At 42.0% G+C, this 24,446-nt stretch overlaps 1 protein-coding gene across 1 annotated transcript in view; it reads right to left on the reverse strand.

Moving 5' to 3' along the window:
• Dus2 (Dihydrouridine synthase 2) overlaps nt 1–24,446 on the reverse strand; it is a 162,205-nt gene that overhangs the window by 55,286 nt on the left and 82,473 nt on the right. The window contains exons 4-5 of the mRNA XM_068345823.1: nt 18,980–19,079; nt 8,052–8,284 (exon numbers count right to left, since the gene is read on the reverse strand). Coding sequence (XP_068201924.1) covers nt 8,052–8,284; nt 18,980–19,079 — 333 coding nt within the window. The remainder of the gene's footprint in view (nt 1–8,051; nt 8,285–18,979; nt 19,080–24,446) is intronic.

Genomic DNA, 24,446 nt, shown 5'->3' on the forward strand with positions numbered 1-24,446 from the left:
TATATGAGATAGAAATTTATTTCTATTTGAACACTACTGGAGAAGTCAACAATGAGTTGGGAAAGCCAAGGACTTCTTCCACATATGCAGCAGATGAGGCAATCTCCAGGGACTTTGTCTTGGATAAAGCTAAGACTAGCAGGAGTGTGTCTGTCTTTGGGGCTTCATTTCTCACATTGTCAACTGAAAGAGCTTTGTTGGGTTTCCCAAGAGCAGATGAGATATCTGCTCTTCTAAGAAAAGCAGATATTGCTGTTCCACTTTGGTCTTGGCCCAGGGTTAGATTATTACCTTCCTTCTTTACATCCAGCTTGCCATCCCCACCCCACCTCACAAAGCAGGGTGGCGGAGAAGGATCAGAAGACTGCGTTCTAAGAGGAGAAAGAAAATGAGCCATGAAATTTCTTAAAATTAGTGATAAAACCGCAACAGGATGAATCTCGCTTGGTTTTCTTTCTCCTCTTATTGCAGAATTCCTGTCACTGGGAGGCTATCCACTCCCTACATACCACACAAGAGGAAGACTGTGTAGTCATGCCCCATGTAAGCATGCTATAAAGAATGGTGATCCACATTAGGCTTGCTCATGAAAGTCCCACAATGTTGTCCGGAAATTCTAGGGCAAGACCGCATGCCCGAATGCAGTTTCTCCATGAACAGGCACACACTATCAATTTGCAAAGAAAATAAAAAAAGTTAATTACTCAAGTTTGTCGAAAGAGAGTACGTCTGTCGTACTTGGCAGCTAAAATAATAGTGGCTTCTCAGTGAGCTGGAAGGAGGCCAGGGCTTTCCCTGGTATCCATTACTAACTACAGTACTAACACTCGTTAAAAATTTTACCAGCTGAGTTTTCAGCTTTGCTGAAATCATACTTCTAATAAAGCACAAAGGTTTGCATCCATATAGGAACAACCAGTGAGAAATTGAAAATCTCAAAAACTTAGATCAGAAGGGACTTTAGCCTGATATTGCAAGTGATAGAAGACTGGAAAAAAAACTTACCAAATGTCAAATCAGATAAAAGAATAATGTAGAATTTCAATGCTAATGATGATGATCAAAATATTAATGAATATAAAAATGTTATTTTCCTTAGTAAAATAAATTTTTGAATATACTTACCCGGTGATCATGTAGCTGCAGCTCTGCTGCCCGACAGAAAAAACCTACGGGCGGGATACGCCAGCGATCGCTATACAGGTGGGGGTGTACAACAACAGCGCCATCTGTCGAGCAGGTACTCCAGTACTTCTTGTCAACAAAGAACCAATTTTCTCCTCGGTCCACTGGGTCTCTATGGGGAGGAAGGGAGGGTCCTTTAATTCATGATCACCGGGTAAGTATATTCAAAAATTTATTTTACTAAGGAAAATAACATTTTTCAATATTAATCTTACCCGGTGATCATGTAGCTGATTCACACCCAGGGGGGTGGGTGGAGACCAGCATACATGTTAACATTAGAAGCTAAGTATCCCGTATTTCATTTTAGCAGTTATTCAAAATAACAAACATAAAATTAATAAGTACCTGGTAAGGAAGTCGACTTGAACCATTACTCTGCCTTTTTAAGTACGTCTTCCTTACTGAGCCTCGCGATCCTCTTAGGATGCTGAGCGACTCCTAGGTGCTGAAGTATGAAGGGCTGCAACCCATACTAAAGGACCTCATCACAACCTCTAATCTAGGCGCTTCTCAAGAAAGAATTTGACCACCCGCCAAATCAACCAGGATGCGAAAGGCTTCTTAGCCTTCCGTACAACCCAAAAACAACAATAAAAAGCATTTCAAGAGAAAGATTAAAAAAGGTTATGGGATTATGGGAATGTAGTGGTTGAGCCCTCACCTACTACTGCACTCGCTGCTACGAATGGTCCCAGGGTGTAGCAGTTCTCGTAAAGAGACTGGACATCTTTAAGGTAAAATGATGCGAACACTGACTTGCTTCTCCAATAGGTTGCATCCATTACACTCTGCAGAGATCTGTTTTGTTTGAAGGCCACTGAAGTAGCGACAGCTCTAACTTCATGTGTCCTTACCTTCAGCAAAGCATGGTCTTCCTCATTCAGATGAGAATGGGCTTCTCTAATCAAAAGTCTGATGTAATAAGAAACTACGTTCTTTGACATCGGTAAAGCAGGTTTCTTAATAGAACACCATAAAGCTTCTGATTGTCCTCGTAATGGCTTCGTACGTCTTAAATAGTACTTAAGAGCTCTTACTGGGCATAGTACTCTCTCTTGTTCGTTTCCAACCAAACTGGACAGACTTGGAATCTCGAACGATTTGGGCCAAGGACGAGAAGGGAGTTCGTTTTTAGCTAAAAAACCAAGCTGTAAGGAACATGTAGCCGTTTCAGATGTAAATCCTATGTTCCTGCTGAAGGCGTGTATCTCACTGACTCTTTTAGCTGTTGCTAAGCAAACGAGGAAAAGAGTCTTCAAAGTGAGATCTTTAAAAGAGGCTGATTGAAGCGGTTCGAACCTTGCTGACATCAGGAACCTTAAAACCACGTCTAAGTTCCAACCTGGTGTGGCTAACCGACGCTCCTTTGAGGTCTCAAAAGACTTAAGGAGGTCCTGTAGATCTTTGTTGTTGGAAAGATCTAAGCCTCTGTGGCGGAAGACTGCTGCCAACATGCTTCTGTAACCTTTGATCGTAGGAGCTGATAGGGATCTTACCTTCCTTAGGTGTAAAAGGAAGTCAGCTATCTGCGTTACAGAGGTACTGGTTGAGGATACTGAATTCGCCTTGCACCAGCTTCGGAAGACTTCCCATTTTGACTGGTAGACCTTGAGAGTGGATGTCCTCCTTGCTCTGGCAATCGCTCTGGCTGCCTCCTTCGAAAAGCCTCTAGCTCTTGAGAGTCTTTCGATAGTCTGAAGGCAGTCAGACGAAGAGCGTGGAGGCTTGGGTGTACCTTCTTTACGTGAGGCTGACGCAGAAGGTCCACTCTTAGAGGAAGAGTCCTGGGAACGTCTACTAGCCATTGCAGTACCTCGGTGAACCATTCTCTCGCGGGCCAGAGGGGAGCAACCAACGTCAACCTTGTCCCTTCGTGAGAGGCGAACTTCTGCAGTACCTTGTTGACAATCTTGAACGGGGGGAACGCATAAAGGTCTAGATGGGACCAATCCAGAAGAAAGGCATCTACGTGAACTGCTGCTGGGTCCGGAATCGGTGAGCAATAATTTGGGAGCCTCTTGGTCATCGAGGTAGCGAACAGATCTATGGTGGGCTGACCCCACAGGGTCCATAGTCTGTTGCAAACATTCTTGTGAAGGGTCCATTCTGTAGGGATGATCTGACCCTTCCGGCTGAGGCGGTCTGCCATGACATTCATGTCGCCTTGAATGAACCTCGTTACAAGCGATATCTTTCGATCTCTTGACCAGGTGAGGAGGTCCCTTGCGATCTCGAACAACGTCATCGAATGAGTCCCTCCTTGCTTGGAGATGTACGCCAAGGCTGTAGTGTTGTCGGAGTTCACCTCCACCACCTTGCCTAGAAGGAGGGACTTGAAGCTTCTCAAGGCCAGATGAACTGCCAGTAGCTCCTTGCAGTTGATGTGTAGTGCTCTTTGATCTGGATTCCACGTGCCCGAGCATTCCCGACCGTCCAGTGTCGCACCCCAGCCCGTGTCCGATGCGTCCGAGAAGAGAAGGTGGTCGGGGGTCTGAACAGCCAGTGGTAGACCTTCCCTGAGAAGAATGTTGTTCTTCCACCAAGTCAGTGCAGACTTCATCTTCTCGGATATAGGAACTGAGACCGCTTCTAGCGTCATGTCCTTTCTCCAGTGAGCAGCTAGGTGATACTGAAGGGGTCGGAGGTGGAGTCTCCCTAACGCGATGAACTGGTCCAGCGATGAAAGCGTCCCTATTAGACTCATCCACTGTCTGACTGAACATCGGTTCCTTTTCAGCATGCTCTGGATGCATTCTTGGGCTTGACTGATTCTGGGGGCCGACGGAAAAGCCCGAAAAGCTTGACTCTGAATCTCCATACCTAGATAGACTATAGTTTGGGATGGGACGAGTTGGGACTTTTCTATATTGACCAGGAGACCCAATTCCTTGGTCAGATCCATAGTCCATTTGAGATTCTCCAGACAGCGACGACTTGACGCAGCTCTTAAAAGCCAGTCGTCCAAATAGAGGGAGGCTCTGATGTCTGCTAAATGCAGGAATTTGGCAATATTCCTCATCAGTTTGGTAAACACTAGAGGTGCCGTGCTTAGGCCAAAGCACAGGGCTTGGAACTGGTAAACCACCTTCCCAAAGACGAACCTTAGGAAAGGTTGGGAATCTGGGTGGATGGGGACGTGAAAGTACGCGTCCTTTAGGTCTAACGAGACCATCCAGTCTTCCTTCCTGACCGATGCTAGCACCGACTTCGTCGTCTCCATGGTGAACGTCTGCTTGGTGACAAAGACATTTAGAGCACTGACGTCCAGCACCGGTCTCCACCCTCCTGTCTTCTTCGCTACTAAGAAGAGACGGTTGTAGAAGCCCGGGGATTGATGGTCCCGGACTATGACTACCGCTCCCTTTTGTAGCAAGAGAGACACCTCTTGCTGTAAAGCTAGCCTCTTGTCCTCCTCTCTGTACCTGGGAGAGAGGTCGATGGGAGTTGTTGCTAGAGGGGGCTTGCGCAAGAATGGAATCCTGTACCCCTCTCTGAGTAACTTCACAGACTGTGCGTCTGCACCCCTGTTCTCCCAGGCCTGCCAGTAGTTCTTGAGCCTGGCTCCCACTGCTGTCTGGAGAAGATGGCAGCCAGACTCTGCCTTTTGAGGACTTGGAACCCTTCTTCTTTTTGCCACGTTGACTATCGGCACGGGTACCTCCTCTGCTGGAGGTTCTGCCACGAAAGGGCGGAATGAACCTAGACGCTGGTGTGTCCATCCTAGGTCTAGGCACGGAAGGTAAAGCTGTGACTTTACGTGCGGATGACGCCACCAGGTCATGGGTGTCTTTCTGGATCAACGAGGCGGCAATCCCCTTGATCAGCTCTTCAGGAAAGAGACACTTGGATAGCGGAGCAAACATCAGCTCTGACTTCTGACATGGTGTGACCCCCGCCGACAAGAATGAGCAAAGGTGATCTCGCTTCTTAAGAACTCCAGACACGAAAGAAGCCGCAAGCTCGCCAGACCCATCCCGAATGGCTTTGTCCATGCAGGACATGATGAGCATGGCAGAGTCCTTATCCGAAGGGGAGGTCTTTCTGCTCAACGCTCCCAAACACCAGTCCAGGAAGTTGAAGATCTCAAAAGCACGGAAAACTCCCTTCAAAAGATGGTCCATGTCCGAAAAGGTCCAGCAAATCTTGGAGCGTCTCATAGCCAGTCTGCGGGGAGAGTCTACCAGACTTGAGAAGTCGCCCTGGGCAGAGGCAGGAACTCCCAAGCCGAGAACTTCTCCCGTGGCATACCAGACGCTAGATTTGGAAGCAAGCTTGGTCGGGGGAAAGATGAAGGATGTCTTCCCAAGTTGCTTCTTGGCCTGCAACCACTCTCCCAGTACCCTTAAAGCTCTCTTGGATGAGCGAGCGAGTACGAGCTTCGTAAAGGCAGGGGCTGCTGACTGCATGCCTAAAGCGAACTCAGAGGGAGGTGAGCGTGGAGCTGCAGACACAAACTGGTCCGGATACAACTCCTTAAACAGGGCAAGGACTTTCCTAAAGTCTAAGGAGGGAGGCGTAGTCTTGGGTTCGTCTATGTCGGAGTGTTGATCGTCCAAATGCGCAGCTTCATCGTCATCAGAGATTCCTTCATCCGAATGCTGAGGAGGAAGCGGCAAAGGAGGAGAAGAAAGCTGAACGGCTGAATCCGGCAGCACGGGTGCATGCGTAGCTGCACTGGATCCAACATCATGCCGCTGCTGGTCAGTCTGAGAGCTGGCAACAACAAAAGCGGAGTGGTGGTGCGTGGTGGGGACTGCCGTGGGTTGCGGAGACTGCCGCATTGCGTCAAAACACGGCAGCTTGACTGCACCTTCCCACTGCTGATGCGGTAGCTCACGCATGTCAACGGAGGGTGCCGCACGTCGGCTAACGTCAACATGCGTCTGGCAGGGTCGACTGCGCATCGGTGGTGGAGCTCTCACAGCCGGAGTGTGGGAGCAGGCAGCCGCAGTGTCAGCTGAGCGCACAACCGTGGCAGGTTGTAGGTTAACGGGTGCAGCGTCAACCTTCTCAGCACGATACTCCTGCATGAAGGAAGCTAGCTGAGTCTGCATAGACTGCAGCAAAGACCACTTAGGGTCTACAGCGGTGGGTGCGGCAACAGACGGAGTGATTGCCTGCTGCGGAACCACTCTACCTCTCTTGGGAGGTGTGCAGTCTTCGGAAGACTGCGGCGAGTCCGAACTGACCCAGTGGCTACACCTGGGCCGTTGGACTCGCTCGGAAGGGACCTTGCGCTTGAGAGGTCATGAGACCTTGGTCCAGCGTTTCTGACGAGAAACTTCTTCCGCAGACAAGGAATGAATGGGCTCACTCGTCTGTTTGTGGGTGGGACGATCTCTGCAAGATACGTCCTCAACCACTGAGGGTACATCTGTACGCTGATCAAGGCCTGTCGAACCCTTTGGTCCTTCGACATTGCTTCTCCCCTGGGCTTGGGAGCTTGCAAGAGGTCCCGGACTGGGAGGACGACTGGCACGAACAGATGCACCCTCATGCGTAACACTGACACTTTTCACTGCACTTGCACTCACTACACTTCCCACTGCACTTTTCTCCTTCAACTCTTTGACGTCGGCCAAGAGTTGATTGCGGTCATTCGCTAATGACTCAACTCTGTCACCAAGAGCCTGAATGGCACGCATCATATCCGCCATCGAGGGTTGATGAGAGCTAGAAGAAGGGTCGGGTGTAACCACTACAGGGGAAGGAATAGGTTGAGGGGCATGGGGAGAGGAAAAATCAAAAGAGCGAGACGAACTCCTCCTGATCCTATCCTTCTCTAGCCTACGTGCATTCTTAAGGAATTCTTGAAAATCGAATTCCGAAAGCCCAGCGCATTCCTCACATCGATCTTCCAATTGACAGGCTTTACCCCTACAATTGGAACAAACGGTGTGAGGATCTATAGAGGCCTTCGGAAGACGCCTAGAACAGTCCCTAGCGCTACACTGCCTGTACTTGGGGACTTGAGTAGGGTCAGACATCTTGAATTAGTCAAAGGGGGAAATCCAAAATCTATCCAAGTCGTCAACAAATAATCCAAAATCTAATCAATGAAAGCTTGATAAGTATTGATGATAACTCCTGTACAGCGAAAGCTAATAACTAGAGAGAATACATCACCAAATAGCGTGAAAATCAACTCCAGAAACAACAGCGTATCAAGTAGGTCTTGCTGGTGGCACGACAGAGAGAAAATTGGTTCTTTGTTGACAAGAAGTACTGGAGTACCTGCTCGACAGATGGCGCTGTTGTTGTACACCCCCACCTGTATAGCGATCGCTGGCGTATCCCGCCCGTAGGTTTTTTCTGTCGGGCAGCAGAGCTGCAGCTACATGATCACCGGGTAAGATTAATATTGAAAATCACATTTTGCTTAAAATATTATTAGGATAATACACATTGCCATCTAATAATATACAGGGCAATATGAATTAAAAAATACATAAAACAATAGAGTTTACTGATGATTTACTAATATACTACTTAGTGAAAAGATAAGCAGAATAACGGAGAGAGTTAATTTGTGACCCTTACACTTTAGATCATACCAGCATCTGCGTGCTCAGTGTAAATTTTCATAAATTTTGGAATTATTTACTCTTTCAACCATCAAAATAATTAAGACTATAAATATTAGTTTATATGCTGAATACAAATGCCTAGGATTTATATTAGCATCTAACAATCATTTCACTCAAACCGTATCTAAATTCATTAAATTAGTGATATGAGTTTACAATACAGTTGCATATATGACACAGGTTCAATTTTTAATATGCAAAAACATCCCTTTCATAAAACATAACTATTAAGATTCTTGTATTGAATATAAATTTAAGAAAAAATAAATGACTCACTTTGCAATAACAGGAACATTAAGAGATTCTGCCAGTTTCTTAATAACATCATTGTGATTTCGGTTATTAGGTCGTTCTTCCTTAGTACGTCCATGGACTGCAATTGCTGCTACCCCGCATTTTTCAATCATTCTGCAAAGCTCAAGAGTACTATCTGGGTCTTTCAAAAGTCTTATCTTGCAAGTCACAGGAATACTAAGCCCTTGAACTAAGGTGGTAAGTATGGCTTTTACCTGTAAAAAGTGTAGTTTATTACTTTTTGATGTATCATAAAAGAGGGCCATGAATTTATCAGAAAATAGATATTCGTTTTCAGAATTTCATATCATATAGATACCTTTTAAAATATCACCAAGGTAAGTAATAAATAAAAAATAAAGTAATGTATTACACTTGCGATGATATAATTTATATAACCTAACAATCTACTTGATCACAATTCACAATAATTAGAATACTATATGTATATTTTTTTTTCAAATTGAATAAATAGTGAACAGAGTGAAATGTCAATTTTCAAAGAACTGTAAGGAATATCATAAAATAATGTTTGACAATTTGCAGCAGTCCCTATGTATGCCATCATATATTTACAACTCTGCCATTCCAAGTAAAATATTGTATAGTGGACACATTGTACATCTTTCCCTATCATATTGATAGTGTTTGGTGAAGCTTCCAAAGCTAAAATGAGGCATAAAAGCTTGTTACTTTTTAGGTCAAGCTAAACATGTGCATCATAGCAACAAAAGGCAAGGTGCCATTAACACTGTCAATTGAGGAGGTACTTGAGTTCTCCAAGTCAGTTGAGTTGATTCATTAATTGATACCATTATACAAAAGTATACACAAAGTTGCCTTTATATGCAGTCTGTAAAGTGTTCAAAAAGTTTCCAAAGTGCATGAGACATTCATTTTTAAAACCCACCTGAGTCGGTGGCTTGCACATGATCATATTGAGTCATCTGCTGTGACCAGCACCAAGATACCCAAGTTTTGCCCTATAATGTTTTCCGTTTTATATCTTGAGTATCTATGATAGCATTATCTGTGTATTATATAAGTTTACAATGTGATTGTGCAATGTGAAAGCATAAAAGAACACCAGTCACCTAACCATTCATAATCTTTCAGGCATCATCTATGAAGAATTGATGAGTCACTGAGCATCCAAGTAGCCTAGAGCATTACTAAAATAATTTCAAAACTAAAATTAATCATTTCAGTATTTACCTGGGATTCATATGGAATTCATTCAAAGATAGAAAAGCTAAAATATAAAAAATGTATTAAATTCTTCCCCATAGAATATGCAGGAACCATTGTTTTCTCCATTACGAGGAGCCAGTGCAAAGATTGTGTTTATATTGGAAAATATAATGAAACCACTGTAATCTAGGAGGTATAGACTTACAAAGGTCCCAGATAAGTATTGTAGTAATTTTAGTTTACACAATTTTCATTTCAGTGAAACTATATGGGATTCAAATACTGAAAACCAAATTATCATGCAAGGTTTACAGTTGGAAACATATCAGATTAAACATACCAAACCAAAACAAACATTTACCTTAATTAAACCTCATCTTTTAAAGTTAATGAAGTCCAATTAAATCTCTTTATAAACTGAACCATATTCCTATATCGTGAATCAAAAAGAAAAATGATATTTTAATTATAAAATAAATTTTTGAATATACTTACCCGGTGAATATTTAATAGCTGCAACTCTGTTGCTCGACAGACAAAAAACAGTAAAAACTCGCCAGCGATCGCTATACAGGTTGCGGGTGTGCCCACCAGCGCCAACTGTCGGCCAGATACCACTCTCTCGATGTAAACAAAGACTCAATTTCTTCTCATCCCACTGCGTCTCTATTGGGGAGGAAGGGAGGGTCGTTTAATTTATATATTCACCGGGTAAGTATATTCAAAAATTTATTTTATAATTAAAATATCATTTTTAAATATTTAACTTAGCCGGTGAATATATAATAGCTGATTCACACCCAGGGTGGTGGGTAGAGACCAGTTAAATATGTTTACATCATATAAGCTAAGAGTTTTTTATTTCATTTTGACAGTTATCAATATAACAAAACCAAAATAAATAGGTACCTGGTAAGGAAGTCGACTTAGACGATTACTCTGCCTTGTAAGTACGTCTTCCTTACGGAGCCCCGCGATCCTCTTAGGATGCTGACAGACCCCCAGGAGCTGAAGTATCAAGGGCTGCAACCCATACAACAGGACCTCATCAAATCCCTAATCTGGGCGCTCTCAAGAAATGACTTTGACCACCCGCCAAATCAACCAGGATGCGAAAGGCTTCTTAGCCTTCCGGACAACCCATAAAAACATTAAAACATTTCAAGAGAAAGATTAAAAGGATATGGAATTAGGGAATTGTAGTGGTTGAGCCCTCACCCACTACTGCACTCGCTGCTACGAATGGTCCCAGTGTGTAGCAGTTCTCATAAAGAGACTGGACACCTTTTAAGTAACATGACGCGAACACTGACTTGCTTCTCCAATAGGTTGCGTCCATGATACTTTGCAGAGATCTATTTTGCTTAAAGGCCACGGAAGTTGTTACAGCTCTAACCTCGTGCGTCTTAACCTTAAGCAAAGATCGGTCTTCCTCACTCAAGTGTGAATGAGCTTCTCGTATTAACAATCTGATAAAACATGACAAAGCATTCTTTGACATAGGCAAGGATGGTTTCTTAACCGAACACCATAAAGCTTCAGATTGGCCTCGTAAAGGTTTAGTACGAGCTAAGTAGAACTTAAGAGCTCTAACAGGGCATAAGACTCTTTCTAGTTCATTGCCTACGATCTCCGATAAGCTGGGAATATCGAAAGATTTAGGCCAAGGACGAGAAGGTAGCTCATTTTTGGCTAGAAAACCAAGTTGCAGAGAACAAGTGGCCTTTTCTGACGAAAATCCGATGTTCTTGCTGAAGGCATGAATCTCACTGACTCTTTTAGCTGAGGCTAAGCACACCAGGAAAAGAGTCTTAAGAGTGAGATCTTTCAGGGAGGCTGACTGTAAAGGCTCAAACCTGTCTGACATGAGGAATCTTAGGACCACGTCTAAATTCCACATAGGAGTAGCCAAACGACGCTCCTTAGTGGTCTCGAAAGACTTAAGGAGGTCTTGCAGATCTTTATTGTTGGAAAGATCTAAGCCTCTATGCCGGAAGACCGATGCCAACATGCTTCTGTAGCCCTTGATAGTGGGAACTGAAAGGGATCGTCCTTTTCTCAGGTAAAAGAGAAAATCAGCTATTTGGGCTACAGAGGTACTGGTCGAGGATACAGAAACTGACTTGCACCAGTCTCGGAAGACTTCCCACTTCGATTGGTAGACTCTAATGGTAGAAGCTCTCCTTGCTCTAGCAATCGCACTGGCTGCCTCCTTCGAAAAGCCTCTAGCTCTCGAGAGTCTTTCGATAGTCTGAAGGCAGTCAGACGAAGAGCGTGGAGGCTTTGGTGTACCTTCTTTACGTGTGGCTGACGTAGAAGGTCTACTCTTAGAGGAAGACTTCTGGGAACGTCTACTAACCATCGAAGTACCTCGGTGAACCATTCTCTCGCGGGCCAGAGGGGAGCAACTAACGTCAACCTTGTCCCTTCGTGAGAGGCGAACTTCTGCAATACCTTGTTGACAATCTTGAATGGTGGGAATGCGTAAAGATCCAGATGTGACCAATCTAGGAGGAAGGCATCTATATGTATTGCTGCTGGGTCAGGGACTGGAGAGCAATAGATTGGAAGCCTCTTGGTCAGCGAGGTTGCAAAGAGATCTATGGTGGGTTGACCCCAAGTCGACCAAAGTCTCTTGCACACATCCTTGTGGAGGGTCCATTCGATTGGAATTACTTGACCTTTCCGACTGAGACAATCTGCTAGGACGTTCAAGTCGCCCTGGATGAACCTCGTTACTAGGGAGATTCCTCGATCTTTTGACAAGATGAGCAGGTCCCTTGCGACCTCGTACAAAGTCAGTGAGTGGGTACCTCCCTGTTTGTAAATGTACGCCAAGGCCGTGGTGTTGTCCGAGTTTACCTCCACCACCTTGCCTCGAAGGAGATTCTCGAAGCTTATCAAGGCCAAATGAACCACCAAAAGCTCCTTGCTATTGATATGCATGCTCCTCTGACTCGAGTTCCACAGACCTGAGCATTCCCGACCGTCCAGCGTCGCGCCCCAGCCCAAGTCCGATGCGTCCGAGAAGAGAACGTGGTTGGGTATCTGAACTGCCAGGGGAAGACCCTCTCGTAGGCTGATATTGTCCTTCCACCAAGTCAGACAAGACTTTATCTTTCCGGAAATCGGGATCGAGACCGCCTCTAGCGTCTTGTCCTTTTTCCAGTGAAAAGCCAGATGGAATTGAAGAGGACGGAGGTGTAGCCTTCCTAGCGAGACAAATTGCTCCAGGGATGATAGCGTCCCTACCAAACTCATCCACAGCCTGACTGAGCAGCGTTCTTTCTTCAGCATCTTCTGGATGGAGAGCAGGGCTTGATCTATTCTGGGGGCCGACGGAAAAGCCCGAAAAACTTGACTGTGAATCTCCATCCCTAAATACAGAATAGTTTGGGATGGGACCAGCTGTGACTTTTCCAAATTGACTAGGAGTCCCAATTCCTTGGCCAGATCTAGAGTCCAATTGAGATCCTTCAGACAGCGATGACTGGAAGAGGCTCTGAGAAGCCAGTCGTCCAAGTACAGGGAGGCTCTGATCTCCGATAGCTCGAAACTGGTACCCCACATTCCTGTGAACAAACCTCAGAAACGGTTGGGAATCCGGTTGTATAGGAATGTGGAAGTATGCCTCCTGAAGGTCGAGAGAGACCATCCAGTCGCCTTCCATAAATGCTGTCAAGACAGCCTGGTAGACTTCATCGTGAAGTTTGTCTTGACAATGAACACATTGAGCGCACTTGCCTCTTACGTACTCCTGCAGTGAACATGGCTGCCAAATCATGGAGCCATCCCTGAGGGACTTGTCCCTGCAGAGAACGTGGCTGTCAGATCATTGGAGCCATCCCTGAAAGCCTTGTTTATGCATGACATAATTGTACAGCAAAACTTCAAAGGCTCGAAAACAGCTGTGAAGTTGACCTGTAAAATCTTGGAGCGTCTCCTGGCCAGGCGCCAGGGAGAGTCTACGAGATTTGAGAAGTCTATCTGGGCAGAGGCAGGAACTCCCAAGCCGAGAACTTCTCTCGTGTCATATCAGACTCTCGCTCTATAAGCCAGTTTAAAAGAAGGGAAAGCAAAGGCTGTATCTCCCAAACTCCTCCTGGTGATAAACCAGTCGCCTAGCAAACGTAAAGCTCTCTAGGAGAGCGAGAGAGCACTAGCTTATAAACAACGACTTCGAAGTAGCTAGGCCTAGTGTAAGCTCTGACGTTTAGGCGAACGAGGAGCAGCAGTTACAAAAAGATCCGGACAAAGATCCTTAAAAATCAGCATGATTTAATTAAAGTCCATAGAGGGCTAAGCAGCTTTAGGCTCCTCTCCGTCTGACAGAGTCCTCAAGGGAATATCAGTAGGAGGGGGAACAGCAACTTCCTCATCTAAAGGAACCTTGTCCGATAATAGCTGAGTCTCAAGCAAGGGAGAGACCTACCGTGGTGGCAATGCTTTACAAGCAGAGTCCACACGCACTGGTGCATTAGTAGCGGACCAGGACGCAACGTCATGTAACTGCTTGACAGTCTGTGAACTGTCAACAACAACAGGTGCGAGAGACCAGGACGCAACGTCATGTAACTGCTTGACAGTCTGTGAACTGTCAACAACAACAGGTGCGTGAGGACGCACAGCGTCCACTCGAGACTGCTTTGACTGCCTAGACTGAGCAGTCAAAACAACTCTAGAATGCGGAGGTTGACTCACAGCGTCAAAACAAGTCAACTCCGATAGTTAGCGAACGTCCTGAACGTCAACAGGAGCATCAGCAAGTGGCCTAACGCCCAAATGTGGCTGAAAATCCACACGAGACCGCATCGAGTGTGGTTCTAAACAACCTGACTGACGTGACTTAGCTACGCCACCGTCAACAGGACGCACAAAGGAACGTTAGGTTGGCTGAAAGCCAGGATCTCGATGAGATAAACGGCTAGGCTCAACGGACTAATCGGCAGAATAGTCTTCCATAAGGGAGGCAAGCTTATTCTGCATGTCTTGCCGTACAACCCATTTAGGATCAACGGAAATGGTTGCGGTAAGAGACGAGGGTAACGTCTGTGACCGCAACACTTTGCCAACAAAAAAGACTCTCGGAGTCTGTGTTACGCTTTTGTTAGGCGGCGAGCAGTTTTCCGATGACTGCATAGGGTCAGAGCTGTCCTAATGGCTGCAACCAGGACGCTGGACCTGTCCTGAAAGGACTGACTTTCGCTTAAGGGCCTCGAAACCTTGTTTCAGGTTTCTTATGCGAAAAGCCTTCGGATGACGAGGAGAAAATTGTCTCTCTCGCCTTATGGTAGGGGAGATCTTGGTAAGATACACCCGATACCATAGAGGGAAACGTCTGTTCGCTGATCAAGGCCTCTCGAACCCATAAGTCGTACGACATTACTTCTCCCCTGGGCTTGGGAGCTTGCAAGAGGTCCCGGACTAGGTGAACGACAGGCACGAACAGACGAACCCTCGGACGCAACACTGTAACACTTTGCGCAATATCACTTTATCACTACGATTTTCTGTTTTGCACTTATTTCACTGAAATCGAAACTTTTACTGATTTCTACCTGAAGCACGCAATTCTACCCTCATCAAAAGGTAGTAAATGCGAAATCAGTCGTATAATGCAAGCACATTAATACCAGCAAAAAAACAGTAAACATCTTTTAAGATAAAAAAATTCAGTGGTTGGGGAAGAGAAGAAACACTAGTTCATTCAAAACTACGTTTTCAATCTCTCACCGTACATTGCCTGGGGACGAGAATAAAACTAAAAACGTTTTATCCTTTCTCCCCGTACAGAGACTAGGGACGAGAGTAACTCGAGAACAACGTTACCCGCTTGAACGGAACGTTTTCTCTCCTCTCTCTCCCTCCGTCTCTATCTCTCTCTCTCTTTCTCTCTTGATTTCGCACCTAAGAGAAGAGCCCAATTACATTTCGTCAAAAAAACATGTTATTTGACCAAAGGAAAAAACTGAAAGGTTTTTCAATTAAAAAGTTCCTTTAAAATAGAATTTAAAACATTTAAGCTTTGAAAGAAGAATGAACAAAACGTCAGAATCGATTTACTCTTTCTGCAAAGTGAAACCGTGATACTCTCTCTCTCTATCGTAACGATAGAGCGCAAACTGCGTAGCATAAATAAACTAAACGTTAGTTCATCTTTGAAAACAGTACGAAGACTATTCAAAGAAATTCTTTCATAAAATATTTATTAAAAATATTCATTTAAAAAGTTTTAAATCATTAGCTCTTTAAAAGCTATTTACGATTGAAAGGGCTCAACGTTGTTTAACTTCGGTTTCCAAGTTAGGACCGCCTACTCTCAGGAAAGGTCGCATATAAACAAATCATTAAAATTTATTTTTTATGTTTATTATAAATGGAAAGTTAATCGAAGAGGCCTAATAAAGGCGGTGAGATATAAAATATATAGAGGAAAATCTATAATTAATTTATAACGTGATAAGATAATTACTAAAAGCCTAAACACACTTCCGTCTAAGGGAAGTGTCGGCCATTTAAAAGTCAAAGAAAGTCCATACTCTCTTTGTCACCAAAAATTAAATCTATCCAAAACGAGTTCAAGATTTAAGATGAAGATAAAACACCTGCACTGCGAAAGCTCAAACCAAAATGAAGTACTTCACCAAATATGTTGAGAAAACTCCAGGTTCTACAGCGAGTAAAAGTACGTCTTGTCGACACGTCGACAGAGAAGAAATTGAGTCTTTGTTTACATCGAGAGTGGTATCTGGCCGACAGTTAGCGCTGGTGGGCACACCCGCAACCTGTATAGCGATCGCTGGCGAGTTTTTACTGTTTTTTGTCTGTCGAGCAACAGAGTTGCAGCTATTATATATTCACCGGCTAAGTTAAATATTTAAAAATGTGATATAATAGGGCAATTGATCTAAAGTATTCTAAAGAAAAATTATTGACCCAAAATAATATTAAGAATTTTGAGACTTCAATCCTTTACCCATCCCAAAACTGACAATACAAAAAAAAATGGATTTTATTTCCTTATATCTATTTTACCCACTACAACAATGCTAAATCAAATAATTCTAAACATTTTAAAACATGCCCTATTCTCCGATGAAATCCTCTCTTTTTTTCTTGAATCCAGGTCTCGGTAAGGCCTATGACATCTAGTTCCTCACTACCTATAATTGCCCTGAAGTTTTCTATTTTGTTTCTAACTGACTAAGCATTGAACTGTGCCACTCAGAGGAAATTTTTTTCTCTTCTCTGTGGTTTTGCTGGTTTCCCCTGATTTACTAGTGTTTTAGTTTTACTTTTATCTGTATTATCCAAGTTTTCAGCCAAATTTCCTCTATTTATTTTTGGAGAATTTTCTAAGGATCTAGTTTGTTCTTAGTCTACTGTGTTAAGTAACTGTACAAGCTGAGATTAAGTTGGTTTCCGTATACTCTCTTGCCTTCTTCACTAAAGTGTATTATGTCTCTTTTGTGTAATATTTTCTTGCCGTAGAAAGTGTCCCCAGAGATCTATAAATCGAACTTTCTTTCTCTGGCATGTGGCCTTAATCCTTTCATTTATCCCTATGGCCTTACTGAGGTGAAGTGACTGACATTAAGTCTTGGGAGAATGCCTATAACTATAGTATCATTTCTCTTGTTTCTAGCAGTTTCAACAGTTATTTAACTTCAACCAAAGGTTATGTTTGGCTAGCAGTACCCTTTCTTAGGAATAGGTCATTTCCAATTGCCTGAACAATAATAGTGTTCTTGTTCTCTCTTGTAGTTTTACTAACAACTTCTATCTTCTATGTGTTGGCACCTGGATAGGATCTCACCATTCTCCTCTTTTTGAGGCTGAAGTGCTCCCCTTGGTTCTTTTACCATAGAGTCTCCAATTAGCAACATCTCGTCTCCCTCTCCCTCTGCTAGGGGGGTGAATCTGTTTTTGCTGGTAGTTACATTTCTAGACTGTTTTTTAGCCTTCTTGGCCTTAGCTCCTCTTCCTCTAGTGGGTTTCATGAACTCTCTGCTTTTGTTGGTTATATCCTCTCTAAGTTCTATCCTTGATTTTACCTTATTTTGTATTTCTTGGATGCTAATCCCATTTTCTACCACATAATCTATGACTTCTTTATTTCTTATTTCTAACTGTTGGAACTCGGACATGACTTCTATCAAATGTTTTCTTAGTTCTGGGTTTTCAATTTTAAATTTTTCTTTTTCTTGTTCCTGCTAACAGAAAAGGCATACCCTATTACAGTGCAGGTTTGCAGAGCACCCTTCTTTGAAGTCTACGCACCATTTGTTTATTTGGCCTTTTGCACATTTGTGCTTTAACTCCAGTTTCTCACTCATGATTAATTTCTCTGTGATATTGTCTAATGTGTATATTTGACAATCTTGGCTAATAACTTTTATAATTATTAGCTTGGTGACCACTAGTGTAAAATGGAGGGATGGCTGAGGTACCCACCTGCTGCCGCATGCTCTTAATCCCGGGTGACTTTCTAACTTTTCTGTCCCTAACCTCTCATAAGTGCTCCCAAACCGGACATCCAAGAACAGCCGGACTATTAGGTACTACAGAGTATTACCAAGAAGCAGCAACCGGGCTATTTAGTTGGCCAAGAAACCAACAACGCACTACAGCTGTGTAAACCTCACGAGCAGTTCAGTCTATTTTGCTAGGGGTCGGTCACTGGGAGTGGTCAGCTATTACACATTAGGAATATGCTTTGCGAGGCACTAATAGCACTATTTCATTCTTGCATCCCCTGACACCCTGGGATTCCTCTGTCCCAGTCTCTCAAAAGCTGTGAGTTCCTAGCGTTGTTTATAGAGGTTCCAAAGTCCTTCCTTTGATGCATGAGGTAGGTGTCAGCTCCTTAATGTCTGTCTATAAGTGTATAGGCTAGTTATAAATAGCTGTCGTATCTAAGTATCTAGTGTTTTCTTTTTTTTTAAGCCAGGAGACATTGAAAGTTGAGTTTGGATAGAAGGGTTGAGAAAGAGAGAAAAACAGAAATATGAAAATGTAAAAAAGTTAATAGTGGTCCAGTCCTAGTCTGGATGCTCAGAGCTGGTCTTAGCGGCAAGGTTAAACCTACCATGTTGGAAAAAAAACATCCCAGCCGACATGGCCCACCACTTAATCGCATCACGCTAGCTCTCTAACTTCAATTAGTTGAATTTCACTGCTTACTACCATGCAATCAATAGCACCATAAAAATACATGGAAATGAGGCCCCAAGGCATAATACTTGCCTTGCAATAGGTAATTAACTACAATAAAGTTAAAAAAAACTATATGGTGAGGGATCTATGGTTGTGGTTCAATCACGCCCCAGTTTTGTATACCGACACTCAATGAGTGAGCGAACTAGGTTTATTCCTGGCATTCCAAGCATCTCTTTTTCTCTGGTATTTTCAGCAATAATCATGCCTTAGAAATGGTGCTAGAGGAGCATTTCACTGGGCGACACAGGTCCCTCGCCCAGAAATAGATTTTTCCTTCGTCAAAATCCCTTATATGTACAGAGCAGGGAAACATATACATGATGGAAGCATGAATTTCTATTATTCATAAATGCTGAATAAGAAAGTATAATGATAGGGAAAAAGAAGAGAAGAAATTCATAAGGTGTATTATAGAATGTCACATGTAAATTAAGTCCATGACCAACAAATGATAAATTAATTTACTCTGATTGAGTAAGGAATGAGAAAAAATTACTCACTTTTTCAGGTTGAGTGAGAAGCGCTGCTCCCATGCCCCCTTTAAGGCTAAATTCCTTGGGACACCCCATGTTGATATCTAACCCTGCCACATATGGTTCCCTGAAACATGAAAACAAAAATTTACAAACTTCATTGATATTGAAGCATCAGGGTATTCAATAATCTAATAAGCTTTGCTATATTTTACATTAACATACTTTAAATTTATCAACTTGAATTTCTAACATTGTCAATATTTTATCAAACGTAACCCTTAACTTTACTAAATGTTTCTCTAATTGCTTGACTGCAAAATAGGTTAGTATCAGTGAACTGAAAATCTCAAATAACTAGCAGGATTAAGGTCTAAATCTCTGATTACATGTAGAGTATAAGCAAGAAGCGAGTCAGCATACTGAAAGATTATTCCAATCCCCTTAAAGAATCGTGATATGCAATGCCACTACTAACATGAGAGAAATTGGTATCATAATCCAGTTTATAATTTGTTGTGCATGAAAAATCTGTATTTCTTTAACACAAACCAATAATCTATGTAAGCCCATATTTTTGATCTTCGTCAATTATGGGAACTTTAGTTAACCTCTGCTGGTTAAACAACCAGTAAGTGACCTTTGGAGCATCAATTCTCATACAGTACAAACTATTGCTGTTAGTAATCGGCAATGTTAGGAGCTGGTTTGGAAGATAATTGAAGTAAACGGATTTCTATTAAAAAAAAAAAATCATTAACTATATTTAATTTACATCAAACCCAAAATTTACATCACCCAGAATCATAATTTAGGGTTTGAGAAATGACCTGCTGAGGAAAACCACAATAAATAGCTGATTAGAAAGAAGGTTCAAACCTAAATTCAAAGGCTTAAGATTAACAAAGGCACCCGTGTCTGTAAATTGAAAAGAAAGTTGCGCAGTGACAAATATTTAACCAATAGGGTAGTGCTTACAAAATCATGAAGAAACCTTTTATTATAATTACTAGCCAAGTTACAACCCCAGTTGGAAAAGCAGAGCTCCTCCAAAATAACAGAGGCAGTCAAGCTAGGACCCATACAGCATCAATGACTGACTTCGTGATTGAATTCAAGACAAGTTTTCCCACCTGACCATCAAATTCCAACACTAAACGAACAGGAGCAGCAGAAGATACTGAAAATAGATGTCCTTCCGATACCCAAAACATTCTATAAATTGTCTCAAAAAAGGGGCAAGGCCCCCTCCAAAATCTCAAAACTCATAGATCTGGTACTTAACTTAGATGGAGGGACAGTGGAGTCCGACATCTTGAGGTAAATCCAGAAAAAAACCGGCGAAATACACACACAAGGTAAAAAACGGCTATCAAATTGCGTGCTAAAAAAGGAGTGACGTCACTGGCGTTGGATTGTTAGTAGTAGTGGGATGTTGAACGGCACCTCGCTGTTCGGGGATTTTGACAGGAGATGTCTAAATGGTGCGAGGCCTCTGGTTGTGATTTATCACGCCCCAGTATTATATCGACATCTTATATAGGTGAGCGAGCTGGGTTCAACCTGGCATCCCTATGCAATTTTTTCTCTGGTAATATATAGCAGTTATATACCTTAGAAATGGTGATAAAGGAGCATTTCACTGGGCGACACAGGTCGGAGCCCAGAAATTGTCTTTTACTAATCAAATAATTTGACTCTACTGTACTGCGGAAGCAGAAGAAGAGCACAATATTTAATACACACTTAAGGTTATCGGCAGCCTAGAAAATATCCATATTTGGTCCCACACAGCCAGTTTCTGATTTCATCATTTATATGCTGTAAAAAAGACTGAAGCTTCCTTAAAGAGTTTAAAGAAAATTCTGTTCGCACATATGGACCAAGAATTTCCTTATCTTGGCCATAGCGACCACTGGGATTTATTATATATACTGCTCTAGTACAATGAACAAACATTATCGACTAAAAACTGACTCTTGATAAGTTTGCAGGCTCAGAACACCATGGCTCTATTACTACAGTTTTAGGCCATTGAGCTGACGGTATAGAGGGAAATAATTTTTCTTTGTCCATGTATTTCTTATACTGTACTTCTAACAATAACTTTTCAAGTTTTAGATCACTTGAAGAGACTGCGATTGTTAAAAAAACTGTTGAATACTATAAGATTTAATCCTTCTCTTTGATTTCAAGGTCCCGTAATATTTACACCTCAGATTTGGTCAAAATAATTGGAGTGGAAGTTGTGCGTGTATATGTTTATTAAAGAATATTCCATAATATTATATTGTCATCAGAAGAGGAGTGTAATGAACAAGATTCAGTGTCTTATTCTGTCTTTAAAGCATCTGTTTCATATTCTTTGTTTTTTTTTCTCCATTTGGGCTTCTCCATGTCCATTTTTATATTCCTCTTTATGAAAATAGAGATTCAGCAAATTCTACAAACATATCTCCTCTAAACTTGCTTACAGTTGATTCTCCTATTTTCTCTTCATCTACTTTGGCATTAAATCACCCAAAACAAATGCAAATCAAGTCTTATTTTATATCAAAGATATCTCCAAATCTTCATAAAATATTTCCATTTCTTTCTCTGCATGGGATATTGTTGGCACATACGTTTGAATGATCTTCAGTTTATACCTCTTACCTAATTTGAATTCAGTCCCACAATGGTACATAATCCATTGACTTTCCTACGGCTTCTTGATCATTATAAGGGTTCTTATGGACCTCAACCTTTATTACCTATATGGTGGCTTGGTTAATCATTATGCCGGTTCAGATTTAGAAGCTAGAGTTGAGGGATTGTTTCTGTTGTGCAACAATTCGACTTGCTACATCAGCCACCAAATCTACCTTTGTAATAAATTTAGAAAAATTCTCTTCTGGCTCACTCATACATTCTTTATTACTTTCGATTTTTTATTTTGGAGGGATTCCCTTTTCTAATATACATTTTTTGCTCTCAGATCCATATTCCACGGGTACATGACCAACCATCTCTGCTTTACAACCTGTACTGTGCAAAAATCTAAGCTTCTTGCTTTATATAGATGATTTTGAGTTCCAGTGCTTTTAGCATTTTCACTTAATCTATTGGTACAAGTGAGTCTAGTTAAACATTTAGGAGCAATGGTAGAGGTACTGCAATGTACTAGATTTGAGTGATTTGATGCACTGGAGGTGAATTGATCATTATTTGGTAGATTAAGAACTGAGGAAGTACAGACCATTTGGGAATCTAAGTTGATTCAACATATTCCAAAACTGTCTGTACCTCCTCAGGTCCTAATTTCAATTGAACAAAATTCTTGAATAAGTAAATTTTTGGGCAATATTATCAACCATAAGCTTTTCCCTGGCAGCACAAAATGTGTGTTTTTTATTTGCTATTTCAATGATTGGTTGTACCAGTCTATATTTAGGAAACAGTCGTGAATTTGGCGAGTGAGCTCCTTCAACATGAAAAACTGATCTCATAAACAATATCCAGAGAAGTCATGGAACTTAGAACACTTGAAACATCTTTGGCCATTAATAAATTTGATATTAATGGGCCCAAAATCATAACATCGAACAGGCAAAGAAAGTAATTTTTTGACAGAAATTTTTAAATGAATCTTTATATAGTCTGGCAGGTAGGGTGAGGTACATACTATCAAGATTACTTTATTGGTTCCTTTAAGCTTTTTAACTTTAGAAATATTGGGAGGACACCTCTTCAACATGTCCTCTTCTGAGAATTCATACAGACTCAGCAATAACTTTTTCCTTTAGCTTCATTAAAAGTTGAATGTGGAGATACCTTTCCAATACCAGATATCAAAGATGCAATATTAGTAAGCAGAACTGCTTGTGCTTCATTACCAGCTTTAACAAGCAAGCCATGACCATATCTTTTTAAAGTTACCTTGATGAATTGTGTCTACTTTCTTTCAAACTCATAGTTCCTAATCATATTGTTATCCCCTTCCTTGAAGGAAGCGACATGCCAGACTGGTTCTGCTTTAACACTTGGCATAATTTGTTTCCTGTCCCCTTGGACATTAGTGCCATTGGGTACCAAATCAAATTCAGTGATTGTAACATTCTGAATGTTGTATAGCTTTACAGGACTACAAAGGCCAGGGAATTCTTCATTCTCAACTTTTATGGAGCCAGTTTTTTATTTTGAAGGATCACCAAAAGTGACGTAGCTCTCAAAAGTCTTTTCGTCATTTGAAAGTTTCAATTTCATCCCTCCAATTCTCCAGAAAAGCTTCAAATGGTTGTATATTATTTCATAATTCACATTGTGGGAAATCCCTACGCAATTTAGAGCTTTCATATTTTAATATCTGGGGCGACCTGTGACGGCCGGTGAAAAGGTCCTTCTTTACACTTTTCTGATATAAATCTTCCAAATATACCAGAGAAAGATAAAAGCATGGAATGCTGAGGTTACTACCCTCGCGCGAGCACCTCATATTTTAATTTTTACTAATGCTTTTAGCACCTTGGGGGTCCTGCAGAAGAGGGAACAAAAGGTTCCAACATAATAACACTGGACAAGGAAGTAGTGGTGGAATTGATCCATTTCACTGCTGAGGCCATCAACAGAATTTTCATTATTTCAGCTAGATGAGGTCATGAACAGTGTTTAGGGTTTACCAATCAATCCATGGGTACAGGAAACATAAATTTTACTCATTTGGGGGGGAGAGGGAATTATAGAAAATGAACAATCCAAATGGAAAAAAATAAGTTTAAAGGAAGGAAAATATAAGACTCTCTCCCATCTTAAAAGAAACCCCACTAGCCTTTCATGGAATTGTTCTTCCACCAATGACACCTGTGAGAGTTAGACTCCCAAATGTTCACTCCCTACCCTACATTACCATGATGGGATGGTACCAATATGAATAGAGTGGCTCAAAACTAAGCCAAACCCACTTAATCAGACTCGGAGCACTTCAAGAATACAATCATCCATATTTTAACTAAAGTGGCTGGCCCACCCCTGGAATCCGAGGGCTAAATTTTTGTCTCAAGAATAGTTCCACACGCCAATACGTGTATTGGAATACTGACACTCCTTTGGACAAGACATTATCGGGTAGTTGGCTAGACCACCAGAGTTCCCACAATTGGTTTAAAAAATCCAATCCCACTAATGGTATCCCTTCCAAAAAATCTAGACTGTGAAAAGTGGAAGAGAGGTTGGGCTGCAAGGTTGGAAAGAGCTGATAAAATATAATATGAGGAAGGTTGAAGTAATAATAAGCAATAGAAAAAGTACAGTATGAGAGAAATTTAGAGTCAAACTGAGGAAAAAATCATTCCCCAGTTCAAAAGCCTTCTCACCCATCACAAGGCTTCAACATCAAAATGATATTCCGTGTTGAAGCCAAATGACTACATCAATGTATTCCCGTGTTAAGCAGGACTAAGTTGTAAATATGAAAAATATACAAGTATATGATACCAATTTCAAATTCGACATTATA

The sequence above is a fragment of the Palaemon carinicauda genome, chromosome 22, assembly GCF_036898095.1.
Source record: "Palaemon carinicauda isolate YSFRI2023 chromosome 22, ASM3689809v2, whole genome shotgun sequence".
Lineage (NCBI taxonomy): Eukaryota > Metazoa > Arthropoda > Malacostraca > Decapoda > Palaemonidae > Palaemon > Palaemon carinicauda.